The sequence below is a fragment of the Pongo abelii genome, chromosome X, assembly GCF_028885655.2.
Source record: "Pongo abelii isolate AG06213 chromosome X, NHGRI_mPonAbe1-v2.0_pri, whole genome shotgun sequence".
In the NCBI taxonomy this organism is placed as follows: Eukaryota; Metazoa; Chordata; class Mammalia; order Primates; family Hominidae; genus Pongo; species Pongo abelii.
Window position 1 is genome coordinate 90,839,373 of NC_072008.2, and position 22,073 is coordinate 90,861,445.

At 35.1% G+C, this 22,073-nt stretch overlaps 1 protein-coding gene across 2 annotated transcripts in view; it reads right to left on the reverse strand.

Annotated features, from left to right (window-relative positions):
- The window catches only part of POF1B (POF1B actin binding protein), a 100,481-nt gene that overhangs the window by 51,662 nt on the left and 26,746 nt on the right, over positions 1–22,073 (reverse strand). For both annotated transcript variants that reach the window (NM_001132070.1, XM_024240293.2), the window contains 2 exon segments: positions 12,236–12,418; positions 18,719–18,820. In NM_001132070.1, the coding sequence (NP_001125542.1) occupies positions 12,236–12,418; positions 18,719–18,820 (285 nt within the window).

Here is a 22,073-nt window from a genome sequence, read left to right on the forward strand (position 1 = left end):
AGCCCTTCCTTAGGAATATCATGGTGATCCCTTGAGCCTTCCTTACTAGGAAGAGTCAGTATCATCACACAGTCTAATTGGAGCAACTAAACTGAACTCCTTGTAGAGTTGGAGGCTGGTATTTGAGTTCTACGTAGACTTCTGGATAATGTCCATCAGATTCTCAGTGATTGATTCCTCTCAGGAAATGAAAGTCAAAAGCAGGTAAGTCGTTATTCAGAATTATGTCACATTTAAAGAGTCAATGTGTTTAGGAAAATCATAAGATAGGGACCAAACCAGCCCTTTTGGAATCCATAATCCATCTGGGTTCAAATTTGGGAGGGGAGAGGACTGAGGGAATTAAAATTCTCATCTATTGTTAAGTCAGGACTATTGCTCAAGACCAAGGTGAAATTTCCTAACCATAAACTGTGTTGTGCTAGTTAGCAATATTTTCCATTACTAAATCACAGCTCTTTGGAGCTTCTTAATTTTAATGGAACTATTTGTGGGTGTGTTTTGACATAGCTTTTAGAGTTGGCTCAAAGCTATCTTTTTTGTTGCCTTGAGAAAGCCAAGATAGAAGTCGTTCCAAGGATACATGAGTGCCTTGGGCCAGAATAATGGTAGCAGTAATGGATAGAAGTTTTCTCCCTGTTACAATACTGACTTGAAATATGGCTGCACCTCATATATACTCATCTGCCTGATGAATGAGAGCTATCTCAAATGTTAATCTTGGATAATTAATTTAGTTGTTTATCTATAATCAAGGAAGGAATACAGGCTGTGCTGAAGAATATAAACATATACGGATATACAAAACATGATAGTTTTCTAAAAAATTACAAAAATTGTTAGATTCGTGAGCATGCATCAATGAAGTACGTTTAATCAGATCACTATTTGACTATAATAATTGCCAAACAGTCTAATTTCTTGTCTCTAATTATAGATGAGAAGCCCATGATGATAATTGCTCCAGCAAACTCAAGGCAAAGCAACAATGCTTAAGTGTGCAACCAGAGGCAAATTAGTGTCCATTTTCCAGAAAAATCTGTAGAAAGGAAGTAATGTCAAAAAGAAGTCATTTCTAAAGAGAAATTACAGACCTCACCTCACTACTGCCTTGGGAGTTCTTGACCTGGTTCCAATTTGGGGTGCTGTTTCATATTTGTGGTCTATGAGTAGTAGGTGGACTTTTCTTGCTAGCCTCTACACTTTATAAACTTTCATATTCAAAGGCAACACACTTAACCAACCATATTTACATAGTTCAGTGGTAGTGATTATAAGGCACAATCAATAGTTGCTGATTTCAGCTGAGCTATCTATATTCTCTTGCCTGGTTTCCCTTCAGCTTAAGAACAAACATTTGTGAGAATGCTTCTCAGGGGTAGGGATAGTTTGTAGTCAAGGAACAAATGACAATCCAGTAGAACAGTCTTGGCTTAATTAAATTTATTCCTACCAGGTAACTGGCTTAAATGTGTGCATGTTTCACCTATTTAGAAGGGTTGTTTAGAGATTATAAAGCGCTTAAGATGCCATGTTATATAAATACAATTATATCTAAGTAACTAAACTCCTAAAAGGTCATGAAAATATTAAGTAATAAGATCTGCTGTATTAAGATCCAACTGGGTAGTAAGTTTTGAACTGTTGCATGGCAATGGAAAACCTCACTATTAGTAAAAGGTTATAATATATAGATTATACATATCTGTCCAGCAAAAATTATAAGGATGTGGTGACAGTTTTGGATGTATAAGATTACTACTTGATTTTGCTCCGCTTTGGAACATTTAATATCTGTTAGACTGATTCAAACATAGTTAATCCAGTGGGCATTAATCCCTGACAAAATTAAATGCATTTGAGATACAATGTCATTTGGCTAATGAGGTAAAAATAAATAATTGGTCTCTCCCTATTTTATACCAGGAGTAGCAATTCTAACAAGCGAAAAAGTAAAAGAATTTTAGGTTCTGAAAATCCTCACTATTATTTTAATCTATATAGATATTTTAATAAAGAAATGATGCTACCTAGTGCATATTAGATTATCTTTTATATTTTTTCTTTTTCTTTAATTTTTAATTTTTGTGTGTATATAGTAGATGTACATATTTATGGGATATATGAGATATTTTCATACAGGCATACAATATGTAATAATCACATCAGGGTAAATGGGGTATCCATCACCTTAAGTAGTTATGCTTTCTCTGTGTTACAAACAATTCATAATGCTCTTTTAGTCATTTTTAAATGTACAATTAAATTATTGTTGATTATAGTTACACTGTTTTTCTATCAAATACTAGGTCTTATTCTTTCTAATTCTTTATTGTGCCCATTAACAATCCCTAATACTCTCTCACCCCCGCCCCACTACCCTTCTCAACCTCTGGTAACCAAACTCTACTCTCTATCTCCATGAGTTCTAATGTTTTATATTTTAGTTTCCACAAATAAGTGAAAACATGTGATATTTGTTTTTCTGTGCCTGGCTTATTTCACTTAACATAATGTCCTCCTTTTCCACCCATGTTATTGTAACTGACAGGATATCATTCTTTTTATGGCTGAATAGTACTTCATTGTGTATATGTACCAAATTTTCTTTATCCATTAGACTGTTGGATAAAGAAAATTTTTAGATTCCTTCCAAATGTTGGTTATTTCCTTTCTTTTATGTATCTACCCAGCAGTGGAATTGCTGGATCATATGGTAGCTCTATTTTTAGTTTTTTGAGGAACCTCCAAACTGTTCTCCATAGTAGTTGCACTAATTTACATTCCCACAAACAGTGTACTATGGTTCCCTTTTCTCCACATACTCACCAGCATGTGTTATTGCCTGTCTTTTAGATAAAATCCATTTTAACTGGGGTGAGACAATCTCTCACTGTAGTTTTGATTTGCATTTCTCTGATGATCAATGATGTTGAGCACATTTTTACACCTCCCGTTTGCCATTTGTACACCTTCTATTGAGAAATCTCTACTCAGATATTTGGCCCATTTTAAAAAATTAAATTATTAGATTTTTTTCCTATTGTTTGAGCTCCTCATATATTCTGGTTATTACCTCCTTGTCAGATGGGTAGTATGCAAATATTTTCTTTCACTCTGTGGGTTGTCTCTTCACAAGTTAAAAGCTGTACAGAAGATTTTAACTTGATGTAATCCCATTTGTTCATTTTTGCTTCGGTTGTTGGTGCTTCTGGGTTATTACTCAAGAAATCTTTGCCCAGTCCAATGTCCTGGATAGTTTCCTCAATGTTTTCTTGTAGTAGTTTCATAGTTTGAGGTATTAGATTTATGTCTTTAGTCCATTTTGATTTTATTCTTGTATATGGTGAGAGATAGAGGTTTAATTTCATCCTTTGCATATGGATACCCAGTTTTCCCAGCACAGTTTGTGGAAAAGACTGTCCTTTTCCCAATGCGTGTTCATGGCACCTTGGTTGAAAATGAGTTCACTATAGATACATGAATTTGTTTCTGGGTTCTCTATTCTATTCCATTCATCTATGTGTCTGTTTTATGCCATTACCAGGCTATTTTACCAGGTTACTGTAGCTCTGCAGTATAATTTGAAGTCAGTTGAGTTCTGCCCAATTTTGGCAACACTGAGTTCCAATGCAAAGTCCCACACTCACCTTGCTCTCCCTCCCTCAAGCACACAGATTCTCTCTCCCTGCCACACAGCCTCTGTCAGGTTATGAGGGATGGGTGGCATCAGCAATTCAAGACTGTTTTTCCTACCCTTATCAGTGCCTCTTTCAGTGATACGAAGTTATATTCAGGTACTGTGATCACTCACCTAATTTTTGGTTCTTATGAAGATGCTTTTTTTTGTATGTAGCTAGTTGTTAATTTTGGTGTTCCTGCAGGGAGGACAATCGGTGGAAGCTTCTCTTTGTCCACCTTGCCCCACCTCCTGGTTCATATTAGATTTTCAACACATGTTGTCGCTGAATTGAATGTACTGTACAATAGCCACAATTCTAAAATGAAGACTTCTTTAACTATAACAGTTCTGTACTTGAAATAAAGAACTAATTTAACTTTCTATGTGAAAAAACATAGATAGCAAAGTGTTGCAATGAAAAAAGAATTGAATTTGAGAACAAATGTGGAGCTTCCATTTCCCATTTGTGAGTTAAATAATTGCTTAACTTCTCTGTGCCTGCATTTCTCAACTGTATTATGTAGGCAATTTAGTACTTATTTTATAAAATTGCAGAAGGCATCAAATAAAATTAAATGGGGGGGGAAGTGCTCAGTAAATTGTTAAACAATTGTGCAAATAATTTTCTTTAATTTAAGGCATGTGTACAGTTTGCTACTGAAATGACAGAAGAAATGAAAGACAATTGCCTCATTTTCTATAAGACTCTCAGCTGCCTGGGAGTAGAGATACTGTTGTTTTTTAAGTTCTAGTGCTTAGCATGGTGTCTGAATATAATAAGTCCTAAGTAAACATTTGTTGAATAAAAATATTTTTACCACCATAAAAATAATAATAATGCTGATTCTGCATCAACTCATCTTGTTCACCAAAAGAAATATTAAGGGCATCCCTTTTAAAGCCTAATCTTTCAAGGTAAGTAAGTAGTGAGAAAGTTGATTATAATAAAGGATAAAATTGGAGCTACATATTAAGCAGAACAGAGGGAAAAGCATTGGTTGTAAACCAATTTAAAAGCATTGGTTGTAAACCAATTTAACAAATCACACTGAAATGGATTTAGTGAAACTTATTCAAAGCTCTTCTCACTTCCTTTTGGTGTGTGAGTGTGTGTTTCCAGTTTGCCATTCTTCTTTTCCAAACCAATTAAAAACAATGTAGGTGGTTTGGGTTGTAATTTTATAATGAGTATAAGTGACTGAATAATAACATTTGTAACAGCGTAAATTATTCTTTCTCATGGGAAAATAAAATGTATGATATTTTCTTGTACTACAAAGTGAGTATCAAGAATTTGCAAACCTTTTTCTCATAAACAATGGGAATTCTGCAACAAGAGCTCTAACGAGAGCTATAGATCAAATGCTAAGAGTTCCAAGAAGAAAACCTAACTTTCAGCTGTGTGAGAGAGGTTGTATGAAGAAAGAATCATCAAACTATGACAACTGATTAGGTGTGGAGTGGCAAAGTAGACAGAACAGTAAAAAAATGATGTTAAATATTAAGACTAGTAAATAAAGCACTGGATATATCATTATTAGATGAGAGAGAGTGAAAAACTGATATGATTCATTTGAGATGACTGTGGGACAGTCAAATAGAGATGTCAGGTAGGCAATTAAAAATGATGCATTGGAGCTGAGAAAGTTTTGGGTATTGTCCATACGAAAGTAGTAGCAAAAGTCAAGATTTCATATCATGTTGTCAAGGGATAGAGGGTAGAGAAAAAAGAAGGGGGGCTGTATTAGTCTGTTCTCATGCTGTTGATAAAGACATACTTGAGAATGGACAATTTATAAAAGGAAGAGATTTAATGGACTTACAGTTCCACATGGCTTGGGAGGCCTCACAATCATGGTGGGAGATAAGGAAGACCAAGCCATGTCTTACATGGATGGCAGCAGGCAAAAAGAGAGAGCTTGTGCAGGGAAACTCCCTCTTATAAAACCATCAGATCTCATGAGACTTACTCACTATCACAAGAATAGCACGGGAAAGACCTGTCCCCATGATACAGTTACCTCCCACTGGGTCCCTCCCACAACACATGATCATTCAAGATGAGATTTTGGTGGGTACTCAGCCAAACTATATCAGGGGCCAAGAACGGGTCCTTGGAGAAGGGTCCAGATGAAAGAAGGAAGAAGTGCCTGAGAAGAAGTCATAGAAGCTGCAGTACAGTATAATGGAAAGAAAGATATCAAGACTAGAATAGATTAGCAGTGCTAAATGCAGTAGAACTGAAACAAAATGAGGGTCAAGAAAAGTAAGTGGGATTGGGCAACTTGGAGGTCAATAAAAGCAGTTTCGGGAACATAGTGAAGCTAGAATCTGGTTTGCAATGTTGAGGAATGTGTGAGTAGTGAGAATATAGCATCTGAGAGTATGCCTCCCTCTTTTGGAAATTTTTCAGATGAAGGGAACAAAAGAGATGAGATCATAAGTCAATAGAATGGTAGGGTCACAAAGGGAGTCACCCTGATCACAAAGTTAGAGTCTTAATTCTTGAAGATCAAAGGAATCAGAAGTTTGCTGAAGGTATAGAAAATTTTTTTCAGTAAAGTGGGGCATTGAAGGAATTCATGTGGTGAACCAAAATCGTGGTCCCTGGGCCAGTAAAGGCAGGGAACTTGAAAATGCAGATTATCAGGCCCCAGCAATCTCTCCTTAAATAATTCTTCCAATTGATTCTGGTGCCCACTAAAGTTTGAGTTCCACCATCCATTGTTAGTAGAAGGCAAGGCTACCTGCAGAGAGGGAGACATCAGCAGTGAGACTTGGAGTATGAGCAGGGTGGGACGGATAAGAATCAGACATTGAAGACTGGTAATGAGTTGATTAGAATCAATTAAAAAGGCTGTTTAACAATGGTGGGAGTCCAGAAAGACCAAGACAATCTGTACTAGACTAAATTGGTTTAGTCTGAAGACTTTCTCTAGTATATAAAGAAGTCAAAATCTAGGGGCACAGAAGGTGGATGGCAGTCTACACAAAGCAAAGGATCAGCAAAGTGATGCCAATAAAAGGAGAAGGGCTTCTAGCAAGATCATTGCTGAACTGGCTGACAATGGAAACCAGTGTGGCTTAGAATTGAGGGCTAGAGAGTTTGGTGAAGGTGACGTTAAACAGAAATGAGAGAGTAAGAGATAAAATAAGAATGTGATGGCAAGAGAAAGAGACATTCAGAATCCCAGGTTAAACAGTTTCAAGTGAAGATATAAATTCAAGTACTGGCCAAAGGCTATGTGAACTGAAGATGTAGAAATGAAGAAATTGAGAGCGAGGAAGAACCATGAAGACAGTGTGGGAAAGGGTACTGATGTGGGTGGTGAAGTTCTTATAGATGATTCTAGATTCAGTAGGAAGTGAAGAGTGTAAGTTGGCTGATGAAACTGCTGAAGGACAGGGAGAGTGACCAAAATGTCAGTAAAGAGTGATAATTCAAACCAAGGCTGGTGGTGTATACGGATTACAGAGTTCCAAGGAGAGTAGAAAGCTGATAAGGGATAATTGATCAATAGGAACCAGAAGATTTGTGTATTGAGAAAAGAATTAACAATAGATACACAAAAACCAAGCAAATGAAAAAAAATAGAGAATTATTAACACCAGCAAAAAGTTGTGCGAAGAAAAGAAGCAAAATAACACACAATTTGGTTCATCAGTAAATGATATTTTATAGCAACAATAATATAAACACTGAACACTGATTTACCAAAAATAAATGGAGATTTAACTATATTGGGATGATGGAAGGGATGAAAACAGTTGGATGAGAGATTAAGAGAATTAAACCTTTGTGTGTCAGAATTATCAACAGATAATATGTAATACTGATAAATCAAGACATAGCAGCATAAGTATATCCATACTATAAGTTTATGCTTACTAAAAATACATGCATGCCATTTAGCTTTATATATAGCTATTTGGCTAAATGCAAGTAAATATCACAAGACGAAGCTAACAATTGAAAATGATTGCCTCTGGGGATCAGCTCTGGGTGGTGAAGAGGGTAGGGACAGGGAGTTGCTGTTTGTTATATGCCTTTTACTACTATTTGGCCTTTTAAACTATGTACATATATTACTTTAACTAAAAAAAACTAATTTATAAAAAAGCAAATAAGTAACAATGTGTTAAAAATAAAGTTGAGTTTGCCATAAAACAATAGTTCTAAAAGGTTTCATAGTAAGAGGTTGCAGAGGTTGCAGAAGACAGATAAGGTAGTGTTGGGAAAAGATAGGCCCCAAATGGACACTAATTAAATTTGTGGAAGCAGCAGCAGGGGATACCAGTTTACATAAAAGGCACTCATTTTCAATAATGGGATTGAAGAGGGCAATAAACATGGAGAGGAACTTGAGCCACCTGTTAATGAGCGAGGGGATAGACAGAACTGCTGAGTTTATTGAACTAACCAGCCCCGAAATTCTATCATTGGTGAATGACATGTTAAATAAACATTATAGCGAGCTTCGCAGAGACCTGCCAGAAAAAGCACCTGACGCTAAGATCTGATTTTTTTTGTCAATTCATTAAAGGCATCACATCACAAATTGGAGTATTTTTCATTGGCAATAGCACTATCCAGGTGATCAGGACTGTTCCCTTTACATCTTCCCATGACTACAAAAGACTTCCCTGAATCCTTAAGCCAAGTGGAAGAGAGTTGCACACACACTATATACACTTATTTGAATATTTCTTACAAATGCCACCTATATGACAACTTGTAAAATGAGTTCAGCTGAGCTGTTCCCTGTCATCAACAGGTGTAAAATTATCTGTTCCTTGCTAATGACAGGAAAATGATCACAGCATGTTATCCTTAATTTCTTCAGGGAAGTATATGTAACGTGTAATATTTTGAATTTGAAATCAAAAGGGTGATATTAGTAGGGAGGACCATGGAAAAATGTACATAAATTAATTTTATAAAAATATTTTAAAGCCAGGGTTTTAGATATCTGATTTTGAAAAATATTTTTAATGCCTTTCACTTTGGGGAAAGTACTTTAAAGGTGATCTAGTTTCATCTAAAAATAGTCTTACAATGAAACTAATTTCTTACATTGGTGATTTGAAACATTTGCGACCCAGAGTTGGGGCAAGAAGATCAATAATCAAACATTAATTTCAGCATCTGCTATGTAATTGACACTAAGATAGGTGCTTTGCGTATTTTATCTTATTTAATCCTCTTGTAGGATATATTGTACATTAAAGTATGATTCTTCCCCTTTTAGAGATGTAGAAACTGAGGTTCAGTCCAGCTAAGTCTATTGCTGAAGGTCATACAGCTCAGCAGGATCAGGTTTTATAAATTCAGATAATTAAATTGAATGCCTGTGTTCTATTCCTCTTTACCACACTCCTTCCAAATTACAGTTTAACTCTAAACACAAACTGTGAAAATGGGTCCTACTTTAGTTTTAAAAGAGCCTAATCTACGTCTGCACATCACTCTTTAAAGATACTCTTCTACCCACATATCACTACAGGGGACATGTAAACACCAAGGTGCCTAGGTGGGAGAACTCCCTCCTTTGTCCATGTGATCCGCACAAGCAGGTTACCCTGTCATCACTCTGAGCAGGAATGGACCCAATCCAATGTAATCTATACAAGTGAAATTACTAACTCTAAGCTTGCAATAGACTGGTGCTTCCAAGGGCCTATTCTATTTTCAGCAGCACTTCAACTTTATCCTTATAAAATATTGAAAAAGCTGGGGTTGGGGGGCTGGGGAGGGATAGCATTGGGAGAAATACCTAATGTAGATGACAGGTTGATGAGTGCAGCAAACCGTCATGGCACATGTATACCTATGTAAACAAACCTGCACGTTCTGTACATGTATCCGAGAACTTAAAGTATAATAAAAAAAGAGATTATCTAAAATGGAAAAAAAGCAGAATTTAATAAAATTAAAGAAAAAAATCCTCCAGCCTTTACAGAAGCTACATAGAAATCTCAAACTACAGTATGAATAATAAAAAAGTGATACATTAGTTACCCAACTCTGCCCCTTTACTGAGTAGACAACATATAATCTAGTCAAATGTATTATTAGATGTACTAAGCTGGGGAAAGAATATCATAACATTACTGTTGCCACTGGACAAAACTCTTAATCCTGTCATACAGTTCCCATCTCTGATAATTGTCCCTCCTACCATTTCTATTGTCATTATTCTACTTTGTTTTACACCTAGACTATGGAAATAGCATCAAATAATCTTTTATTTGCAGTTTTCTCCACTGATTTTTTTCAAGTTGTAGACTTTGTAGTTTATAAAAAATTTCCAGCATATATTTTTATTTCGTATTTAATGGATGAGGATGTTGCTGAGAGATTTTGTATTACTAAGAACACATAGCTTGAGAGGAACAGAGTTAGGACAAGAACCCATGTCTCCATAAACTGAAACTAGTCTGCTTTCTGTCACCAATACCTTCCCTGTGGCAGACTCTTCTTAACCAAGTGCTTTCTTTATGTTTATACTATTGCTCAAGGACTCTGCACATAAGTGACCCAAATTCAAGGAGGAACTATCAATGGGCTCTGGAGTCAGCCTACATATGTATAAATCTTGGCTCTACCGCATGCTGGCTGTATGAGCCTTTGCAAATAATTTAAACTCTTTGAAACTCGGTTACCTTATATGAGCAATAAGGACAACAATAGCACCTTCCTAATCTGATCATTGTAAGAGGAAAATTAATCAATATGCTAGCCATATCTATTGGTATTTTCCTACTCGGCAACCTTCACTCACCCTCCATTGCCTACTAAAGAAAGCCCAAAGTTTTTAAATTAACACTTAAGAATCTCATGACCTGGCCTTAATGTATCATATTAACACTACACCATAATACTCCTTGTCACATGTCTTTCATGCCATACAAATCAAACCCCTAACTTTTTCTGAAAGCCAGAATTTACTTTCCCAAATCTATAACTTTGTTTGTGTGATTCTCTCTTCCTAGGATATTATTTCCATGCAATATCACAATACCATATATGGAAATTCTGCCCATTTTTCTAAGCCCAGGTTAATTACTTCCTCAACATAGCCTTCCTTGATCTCTCAGCCAAAATTAATTTCTTCAGTCTTTTGTTCCCAAAGTGTGTTGTTTTTTCCTCTTTTATGACTGAAAACACTTTGGTTTGTATTATGCTTTTTTATGTGCCTGCCACTTTCCCCTATTAGAGGAAACTAATGCAAAGCAAAGTTAAGGATTAGGTTGAACTGTATAAAATTGTTGCTATTATACCAGTTTCAACCTACAAAAATGACAATTTCAAATGATCTAATCTAATAAAATGGCTCTTTTATGATTATATCTAATGCACTTAAGGTAAATATTCAATACCTTCTGGACTGTATTCTATGAGTTATTCTAGAGGCCAATGTTTCTGTGCAGATATACAGAAGAAAGACAATTTTAGGCTTTTTTTTAAATTAGAAAATTTAAAAAAATGCAGAGATAAGGGTCTCACCATGTTGCCCAGGCTTGTCTTGAACTGCTGGCTTCAAGAGATCCTCCAGCCTTGGCCTACCAAAGTGCTGAGAATGCAGATGTGAGTCACCGAACCTGGCTCTAGGCTTTTCTTAGATTGAAAAACCATGGATTTTAAATCTTTTGTAGTTCTTTTTGATTAATGTGGCCAAAATGTGTATTTCAAAATTTCAGTTCTTAGAAATAATCTCACGTGTATTTAATATAAAATAATCAAATTCTTATGTGGGCTGGCTCTTTCTTTATTTTTTTCTTGTTTTCTTTTGTCTTTTAGTAAGAGGTGCCTATGAAAGAGGTCAATTGGAGATCTAGAAAAATACAAGTGATGGTTGATTCCCCGTTGTTCCAGTTATTAATGTTAGTTTTACCAACATACAAGAAAATCTTTTTTCCTTCAACACTTGTATAGCAGATGTTTAAAAGATTCCAAAGTTTTCATAACATAAATTAATTACCAAGAATTGTATTACATGAGATTTCTCCTTAGCAACTAAGTTCTAGTTTCTATTTTGTCAATGTGATACATAATAAAATCTATACATATTTTGACTTGATTCTCAAGTCAAATAATATATTCTCAAAGAAGACATGCAGAAAGTATGTATATATTCTCAAAGAAGACATACAGGAAGTAAATACCAGTTTGTGAAATGTGACCATTAAAATCATCTTAGATAATATAACTTCCAATTTATTGTTCATTTAAATACCATACCTCGTGAAAATATTTAACATTGCACAACTGTTGGGCCCATTTTAGAACTGAAGATCAGCTACAAATTAGGTATTCATTAACCAGTTCATGACTAACCTCATAGATTTAATGACTTAATGGACCTAAATTGTTTTGTCTTCTGAGAGAAGATGGGAAGATTTGTTCTAAAAATGCTATGACAAGGCACAAATACCAGTGATATAACTTCTCAGTATTTTGACGAAAATTTAACGGGAGCACCTGCATAGTGGTATGAGAAGAGTTCAAGAACGTTATTTCAGTTTGTTAAGGAATCAGCTGATTGATCTTACCTGCTCATGAATCTGGCTTGATCCACTATGGCACAGTTCATTTCCAATATGTGTAGAAATTGGATCATTTCCTGTGATGGCTTGGATTTGCTGGCTAGAATCAGGTTGTTGCCAGTGTGCAGAGTGGATGACCTGGGGCTGTTGGACAATGTGATGATGGCATTGAGCCTGAGGATGGCACCCCTAAGACACATACACATGCCAAAAACAGTCACTTAGGATAAACATTACTAATCAAGAAAAACAACGGAAACCATTTTTTTAAGCTCAATGTTTTCTTTCACTATAATTCAAACCCTAGGATTTATAGATTTAACTAGCGATATTTTTTAATTTTTTTTCATTGGGAAAATTTGTATTGAATTTTGTTTTTATTTGATCAGGTTGTCATGACCATCCAAAAACTTACGTAGATTGGCCAAGGCATTGCATGTTCTAATTAAATTAATATTCCAGCTATACTTAACACTAAAACCATAATGAATATTAATATTAATATTACTTTGATGATTCAGTAGGCACTTCAGAATCTAATTACATAAAACACTATAATACCGAAGATATAGGTAAATTTAAAATAAAAAAATAATATAGTGATTTTCAATGTCAGGAAGCATATTAGAATCACAGTGGCTGAGGAGCAAAGTTCTTATCCTTATGAAACTTAAGGATAAATTTCTTAAAAAGATAAAAAAAAAACAGTGACTGAAACTTCAGACCTAGAAAACATAGATTCTAACTCTGATTTTATCACTAACTCTAATCTTGAGAAACTGTATATGCAACCTTTATGAGCCTCCGTTTTCCCATTTATAAAAGTGAAGATGGTACATATTCCATAGGGGTGCTATGAGGAGTAAATAAGCTAATGTCTGTAAGTTGATTACTACAAAGTAGGTGAGTAACAAACATTATTATTATGATCACATCATCAGCATTGTCATAGTCATAATCAACTTTATCATCATTTACCCTACTAATTTTGCAGATGGAAAAAAAAACTCTGAGGTCTAGAAAAGTAAGATAATTTGCTCATAGTAACGCAGCTAATTAATGACAAACTTGGGACTGGAACTCATGATTTCCAGCTTAGACTTCTTTTAGGATATTAGGCTGAATTTGCAATGACTTCAAGATATCCTGGAATTTGTTGTTTTTAAACTAAATCATTGTTATCTGCTTATTTGTCATGGCTTTTGCCTGGTAAGTATAGAGCACAGACTAAGAAAAGATATCCAGTTATTTTAGTTTGGGGGATTTCAGGCATACTTGAATTTGCTTTCTTATCTTGTGATTATTCTACTTCGATAAGAGACATCTGGAAGCCTGTTTTCAAAAGAAACATACTGTATTTTGAATCACAGTGCTACATGTATGCACATACAATTAATTTTGAAAGTAAAAATGCAATGCACTATATCCTTTTGACTATGGAAAGTTGGCCTATATTAATACAGTAAAACACTTCATATTTTACATTTTTATATGAAACAATTTTCAAGCTGTATTAAATGGAAAAAAGTACAAAAGAATGAAATAGTATACTCTTTCTGCTGTAACATGTTTAAAAGTGACATATACATTTACAAACATATGTAACTGCTTTGATATGCATAGACCAAAATAGTTTTAAGAGTAGCTGCTTCTGGGAAGAGAAACTGGGGACAAAAGTGTCTGGATAAGGAGGTTTATTTGTCACTGTATACCTTTTAATGCTCTTTTTATTCCTTTCAATGTTTTTTATACTTTAAAATTTTTCCATGTATAAAAATTACCTTTTCTTGTATACAAAAAATATTTTGAAAAATGAAATATATATAAATAAACACGTTTTACAAATAGAAGTTGCCTTGGTAGATATAAAGATAATAAAGGTCGTAGAATAAGTTCCTGCTATCATTTTCTCTAGACTCTTTTCAAATATCACATTTTGTACATATACTAGCGCTAAAATCTTTATAGTTTAGGAATTTTGGGGGTGAATGTATGTTACATTATTATTATCTTTTATGTTACAAAATATCTTCATATACTGGAATGAGGTAAAATTACACTGATAGTCTGAGATGACTATCACTCATTGGAGAGCTTGTAGGCTATTGAAATAGAACCTCTCCTGAAGGAATAAAACAAAACAAAACAGTATGTTCCTCACAAAGCAAGTTAGGAAACTCTTGGAAGCACACATCACTAGAGGGCAATAAAGAAATCAAAACCTGTTTCTTAAAAATCTCCCTTTGCTAATGTATCAGTTGTCTCTTGAATAGAACACTGACATCTGGGGTGCCTTGCAGTCTACCTGAGCCCATTTGGCCTGTGAACCATTTACTGGTACCACTGAGGTCTTAGCAGGTTTTCAGTTTTCAATTCTTACACTAAAGTTCTGTTTCTAAAGCAAAATGTTCATATATTCATCATATTTTTAAAATATATAATAAGCTGAATTTTTAAAGTACAGAAAGATCAAACATTTCTGATTTGTCATATTGTTTTTCCTTTTTGATAGAGTAAAAAGAATTATGTGAGTACAAATCATATGAATTGGATAGTTATCTTGCACCTGGCACCACTTTACCACCCTTCCACTACAAAGATCTCTTTTTTCTTGAACATTTCTCATCTCCTAAGAGCTAGTCCTATTTGATTTGGTCACATGTGACGGTAAACAGGTTCATCCAGACTCTGGCTTTACTCAGATTGTCCTAGTTTATCTCCATCACTGAGGAAACTAGTAGGACAATGCAATTGCAGCTTGCTCTATCTGCATGGTTCCTTTTACACTGGGCAGCTTTTGTATCGGTTCCCAAACTCCCAAATTGTTTAAGAAATTAATAAAAAAAAGTGGGCATAAACAAGTAAATATTCGAGTTAACAGTAAATAGCAGCAGTATTCTCTTAAAGGAGCTAGTCTTTAGTTGTTCCAGCTGTACAGCAACAGTGTACAAGATATTCAATCTTTTACTCTAGAGTCCAAGAATTAGAAACACTATTTGTTCTCTTTAAAACAAGAAGCTCGAAGCAGCATGAAATGATTTGCCTCTAACATTCCTTACTATTTAAAACGTGTCAAACTTATTTTTGTAGCCCAGTTGGATAAAGGACAGATGTTATAATTTGATTTCTTATAAAGGAAAACACCCCTTGAAGAATAGGTACATTTCATGAAATTTTTTCTGCTTGGTATCATAATGTCCATAAATATTCTGCTGCTCCTCTGTAAGGTAAGTGTTCAATACATACCATAGCAAACCCTTCAGACTATATCCAGCTTTCCAAGAAAACCAAAATGTTAAAGATTTGCATGTTATTCTTATACATCAATAACAGACAAACAGAGAGCCAAATCATGAGTGAACTCCCATTCACAATTGCTTCAAAGAGAATAAAATACCTAGGAATCCAACTTACAAGGGATGTGAAAGACCTCTTCAAGGAGAACTACAAACCACTGCTCAAGGAAATAAAAGAGGATACAAACAAATGGAAGAACATTCCATGCTCATGGGTAGGAAGAATCAATATCATGAAAATGGCCATCCTTCCCAAGGTAATTTACAGATTCAATGCCATCCCCATCAAGCTACCAATGACTTTCTTCACAGAATTGGAAAAAATTACTTTAAAGTTCATATGGAACCAAAAAAGAGCCCGCATCACCAAGTCAATCCTAAGCCAAAAGAACAAAGCTGGAGGCATCACACTACCTGACTTCAAACTATACTACAAGGCTACAGTAACCAAAACAGCATGGTACTGGTACCAAAACAGAGATATAGATCAATGGAACAGAACAGAGCCGTCAGAAATAATGCCACATATCTACAACTATCTGATCTTTGACAAACCTGACAAAAACAAGAAATGGGGAAAGGATTCCCTATTTAATAAATGGTGCTGGGAAAACTGGCTAGCCATATGTAGAAAGCTGAAACTGGATCCCTTCCTTACACCTTATACAAAAATCAATTCAAGATGGATTAAAGACTTAAATGTTAGACCTAAAACCATAAAAACCCTAGAAGAAAACCTAGGCATTACCATTCAGGACATAGGCATGGGCAAGGACTTCATGTCTAAAACACCAAAAGCAATGGCAACAAAAGCCAAAATTGACAAATGGGATCTAATTAAACTAAAGAGCTTCTGCACAGCAAAGGAAACTACCATCAGAGTGAACAGGCAACCTACAAAATGGGAGAAGATTTTCGCAACCTACTCATCTGACAAAGGGCTAATATCCAGAATCTACAATGAACTCCAACAAATTTACAAGAAAAAAACAAACAACCCCATCAAAAAGTGGGCAAAGGACATGAACAGACACTTCTCAAAAGAAGACATTTATGCAGCCAAAAAACACATGAAAAAATGCTCACCATCACTGGCCATCAGAGAAATGCAAATCAAAACCACAATGAGATACCATCTCACACCAGTTAGAATGGCAATCATTAAAAAGTCAGGAAACAACAGGTGCTGGAGAGGATGTGGAGAAATAGGAACACTTTTACACTGTTGGTGGGACTGTAAACTAGTTCAACCCTTGTGGAAGTCAGTGTGGCGATTCCTCAGGGATCTAGAACTAGAAATTCCATTCGACCCAGCCATCCCATTACTGGGTATATACCCAAAGGACTATAAATCATGCTGCTATAAAGACACATGCACACGTATGTTTATTGCCGCATTATTCACAATAGCAAAGACTTGGAACCAACCCAAATGTCCAACAATGATACACTGGATTAAGAAAATGTGGCACATATACACCATGGAATACTATGCAGCCATAAAAAATGATGAGTTCACGTCCTTTGTAGGGACATGGATGAAATTGGAAATCATCATTCTCAGTAAACTATCGCAAGAACAAAAAACCAAACACCGCATATTCTCACTCATAGGTGGGAATTGAACAATGAGAACACATGGACACAGGAAGGGGAACATCACACTTCAGGGACTGTTGTGGGGTGGGGGGAGGGGGGAGGGATAGCATTGGGAGATATACCTAATGCTAGATGACAAGTTGGTGGGTGCAGCGCACCAGCATGGCACATGTATACATATGTAACTTACCTGCACATTGCGCACATGTACCATAAAACCTAAAGTATAATAATGATGATAATAATAATAATAATAATAAAAGAAAAAAAAAAAAAAAGATTTGCATGTTTATGATTCTGAAAGTTTGCTTCATTTTAACTGGACACGAATAAGTAATAATGCATTAGTTCCTATGAATCTGGTAACAAATGTCCACAAGTGCTCATAAAAAATAAAATGAGTTCTTATGCCAAAAAGTTCAAAAAGGAAAAGCTAGAATTTTTTAGTCAGTTTGATTTGCATATGAAAATGATTTTGTTATCGCAACTGATTTGATAGTGTTTAACTGCCTATTATGGGTCGAATTGTACCCTCTCATACCCAAGATATGGTGAATTCCTAACCCCAGTAACTCAGAATGTGACCCTATTTAGAGATAGAGTCTTTATAGAGATAATCAAGTCATTAGGATGGCCCTAATAAAATATGACTGGTGTCCTTATAAAAACGCAAATTTGGACACAGAAACAAACATGCACAGAGGGAAGATGATGTGAAGACACCCAGGAAAGTTACCATATGAAGACGAAGTATTGGAGTGATGCATCTACAAGCAAAGGAATGTCTGAGGCTACCAAAAGCCAGGAGACAGGATTGAAAGAGTTCCTTCTCTGGCAGCTTCAGAGAGAACACAGCCCTGCCAACACAGTAATTTCAGACTTCTGGCCTCCAGAACTGTGAGACAATAAATTTCTCTTGTTTTAAACCATACAGTCTGTGGTACTTTGTTGCAGCAGCCCTAAGAAACTAATACACTGCCCTAGTTCAAGAATGTCCAACAGACAAGTCCTGGACATTGGGCTGGACATGCTTGTATGAACTGAGAAGAGCAATATGAAACATCTGTTGGTTATAGTAACAACTCTGCATGAAGGACTTGTGGTCTGTCGATTTGAGCTTAACAGAATTTTTTAAATGTGCTAGAAGCTTTAGTTTTCTAGATCTTTTACAGTATATGGTATTTCACATATCTGTTCGTATGTATTGTATATTTCAAATTCATTCTATATTAAAAGAATTAGAACAAAATTATAATGTTTTAAATTATGATTTTTGTTGGACCAGTTTAAAGGAAAACATATGAGGCATTAGGATATCTTTATTAAGTTCAGATTCTGCCATTAATTTTCAATGTGACTTCACATATCCTGGTTTCAATTTTCTTTCAGTAAAATGAGGACAATAATACTTCACATGAAAAATGGGTATGAAAGTATTAATGATGGTATGAAGGGCTGTAGATATCATAGCATATTATAAGTCATGGTGGTCTTGCCTTGCACTTCAGAGTTGAATGTCACTTGAGCTCTATTAAAATACTCACAATTCAAAATTATACACTTAAAAACAAGTTTTAAAACAAATATTACTTACCTGATCAGTATTTAGCTTCTCCACTTTTCTTATTGTTTTTTCATAAATAACGTTGTTTCCTGGGAAGAAATGGCTTCCTCTTAGGAATTGAGACAGTGGTTCCTAAAATGATAGTAAATTATATGTTTTGTTTTGAAAGTTATCTTTTCAGAGTAACCTTAAATTAGGCAAATATCCAGTGTCGAATAGGCTGTGAAGTACTGGCTGACCTTAGGAAGAGAGTGGAATGACATCCCAATAATGTTGGTAGATGCAAGGAAATAATAATAAAGGTAGTTCCCTTTATCAAAAAGAACAATCTGGATTTCTCCTATTACATTTTACTAAGCCTAATAACGTCTTTTGTGGAGATTGGTGGAGAGTGAGAAAGATAATTTTCTCTCTGTTCCTAAAGCAAGATATGATGAGTTTCCTTTGAGGTAGGCAAGCATGAGGTCAATCTCATTTAAATTGGGTTCACTGGAAGATTTCTTTCTATGCAAAAATATTGTTGGAGAAATGCAAAATAAACATATTTCAGCACGACTAGGCCACAAAGTAGGTAGAACTATATTAAAGATTTTTTTTCTGCAACTCAATTTGAGTGCCCTTGAATTGTACAATTCTTAATTGTAATTATAATCAAGGCTAAGACTCTCAGAACAACATATGTTTAGAATATTAAGAGCAGAGTAGAGGCTTTAAGAGCCACTTTATCTCCACATATTCAACTAAATTGCTGTAAGATTAGCTGAGTGCCTAGAAGATGTCAGCCCATGAAATATAGGCTGGTGACATGTCTAAAATCTGAAAGAAACTGGGGAAGAGCTAATAAGAATCAGACCAGGAGTCTAAAATAAATGTCATGTGTACCATATTCTTTTCCCTTCCTTTGGTTTTCATTTGAAGTCTACTTGGGTAGGGAGATCTGCCGTTGTTTTGTTTGTTGTTTTTCTACAAAACAAAATTTTCATTCATTTATTTTGTGATATAGGGGAATACTATAGAAGACCATATAGGCAAGCCTGTTACCGGTTAATGTATTTAAGAACATTTCAAAATCAACAAAACGTACTAGGATTTTTGTAGTCTGCTATTGTAAATATCCATAGAGCAGCTGGACCAAAACACTGATTGTTTAAAAGGCAAGATGCTCTTGAATCAAAAGTTATATACTTATTGTATTCGAGTTTGAGCAAAAGGTGTTTCAACCAAATGTTCCTTGGGGACTTTGGTAAAACAAATATATAAGTGACCAAATCTGACTAGGTGATGAAGTATTAAATCTAAAGCTGGATATATTTAGAAAGACTTCCCTAGAAGCTATTTTGTGTTAGTTTGTTTTCGCAAAAGAGCCCCTATGGTAGTTATGTGCAAACATGGAACACATGCTTAAGTGCTTGCTATGCACAGTATACTTTGCTACATGCTTTGAGGCATGAAAATATAAGTCTGACTTATTTTATTACCAGGAGCATTTAATATTGATCAGGATTCATCAAACTATGGTAGATAGCCTGTTTTTATTCTGTTCTCAAGCTAAAAATGGTAGTTAGATTTTAAAGGACTATAAATAAAAAACAAAGGCCAAGGTCCTATGTGGCCAGCAAAACCTAAAATATTTGTTATCTGTTTCTTTACAGAAAAATTATGCCAATCCCTGATCTAGATAATATATAAACATAAACATATATGCAAAGCAGAAAGAGACAAATGCCTTTACACGTACAGAGAAAGAACTTATGGGATGGAGTTCAGAGGAAAAAAACTGAGTTCCATCTGGCGGTGCTCTAGTAGAGTACCTGGATTAGGTGGCATTTGAAAGAAAGTTAAAGTGGTCTTTGGATATGAGAAAATTGAAGAAAATGGTATTCCAAGTGAAGGAAACAAGACAATTAAAGTCACCAAGTTTGGAAAAGTGTAAGTTATATGTATGGGACATACTTAGCAGATTGAGCTTGGTTCTTCAAGCAGTGAGAAGTCTTTACGTGCTTTTAAACAGGGGTATGAGGTGAAATTTACTTCAGGGAGATTAATTACAGGAAGAGTACAGATGAGGAGACTGGCAAGATTATCCCAATAATCAAAGACAGTACTGTTCAAAGATGACTCTGAGATCTTGAACCTGAGGAGTCTACTACATGGTACCAAAAATGAAAATGTTGAGACATTTTACGTGCTCCTAATAACAATCTAGGTCTGATTATGTTTTTACTCCCCAGAACACTCAGCAAACTACACAGTGCATAGTAATCCCTTTAACATGTCTCAAATGATTGCAAATAGCTCCCAAAGAGACTCTTTTACAAAAAAATGTCTGGGTAAACACTCAGATGTAGACTTTCAACACATAGGTGAAAACACAGGTCTGGAACTAAGTGGGGAGCGCAAGGCTACAGATCTATTACATATATCAAGACCACCTGCTCACTAGTGCTAGATTAAACTAGCAATTGCTGAATAGTCAAATGAAGAGCAAATACAGAACTAGACATGTCTCAAGAGGTCTTAGAAGACAAAATATTGTAATTTAAAGGAAGACTAATTTTCAAGAAGCAGTAGGAAATCAAAGGTAAAAATGTTTCAGAGTGGCCAACATATGAGAATTATAAAGTAGATTGGATTTGGGTTACTACAAATCCATTGGGTTTGACTACTAAAATGAGTGGAAGAAAGTATAATGGGAAAAAAATTATGGAGTCATAAAACCTATATTTCAGTTCTTCCTTCTCCTATGTGCTGCAGAAAATCAGGAAGGCCATTAACCTTAATGGAGGCTCAGTTTTCTTAGCATAGGGAGGGTAATGCAGAATATCAAGTAAGATCCTGTGTTTTAAAGTACCCTTAATCTATAATTTTAATGTACAAATGACATTTGTTTTAAATAATATTGTAATATAATATTTAAAATCCATACTGTGTTTTAAATAATATTGATAATTCCATTATAACTTTTCTAGAATATCAAATATAAAAATACACACAAGTAGGCTTACTGAGGGCAGGGACTTTGACTATCTTGAGTATCACATAGTGAATGAACTGATGATTGAGTGAGAAGGAATGATATGAACCTTCATCTTAGGAATGTAATCATCCTCTAAGAGAGGAAAACAAATTTAGCAAAAGCATGAAATTTTTTTTCTGTGAAATGAAGTTCACTATAAATGATGAACAGTCATTCCCTGTTTGCAGATGACAAGATTGTAGAAAACCCCATCATCTCAGCCCAAAATATCCTTAAGCTGATAAGCAACTTCAGCAAAGTCTCAGGATACAAAATCAATGTGCAAAAATCACAAGCATTCTTATACACCAATAACAGACAAACAGAGAGCCAAATCATGAGTGAACTCCCATTCACAATTGCTTCAAA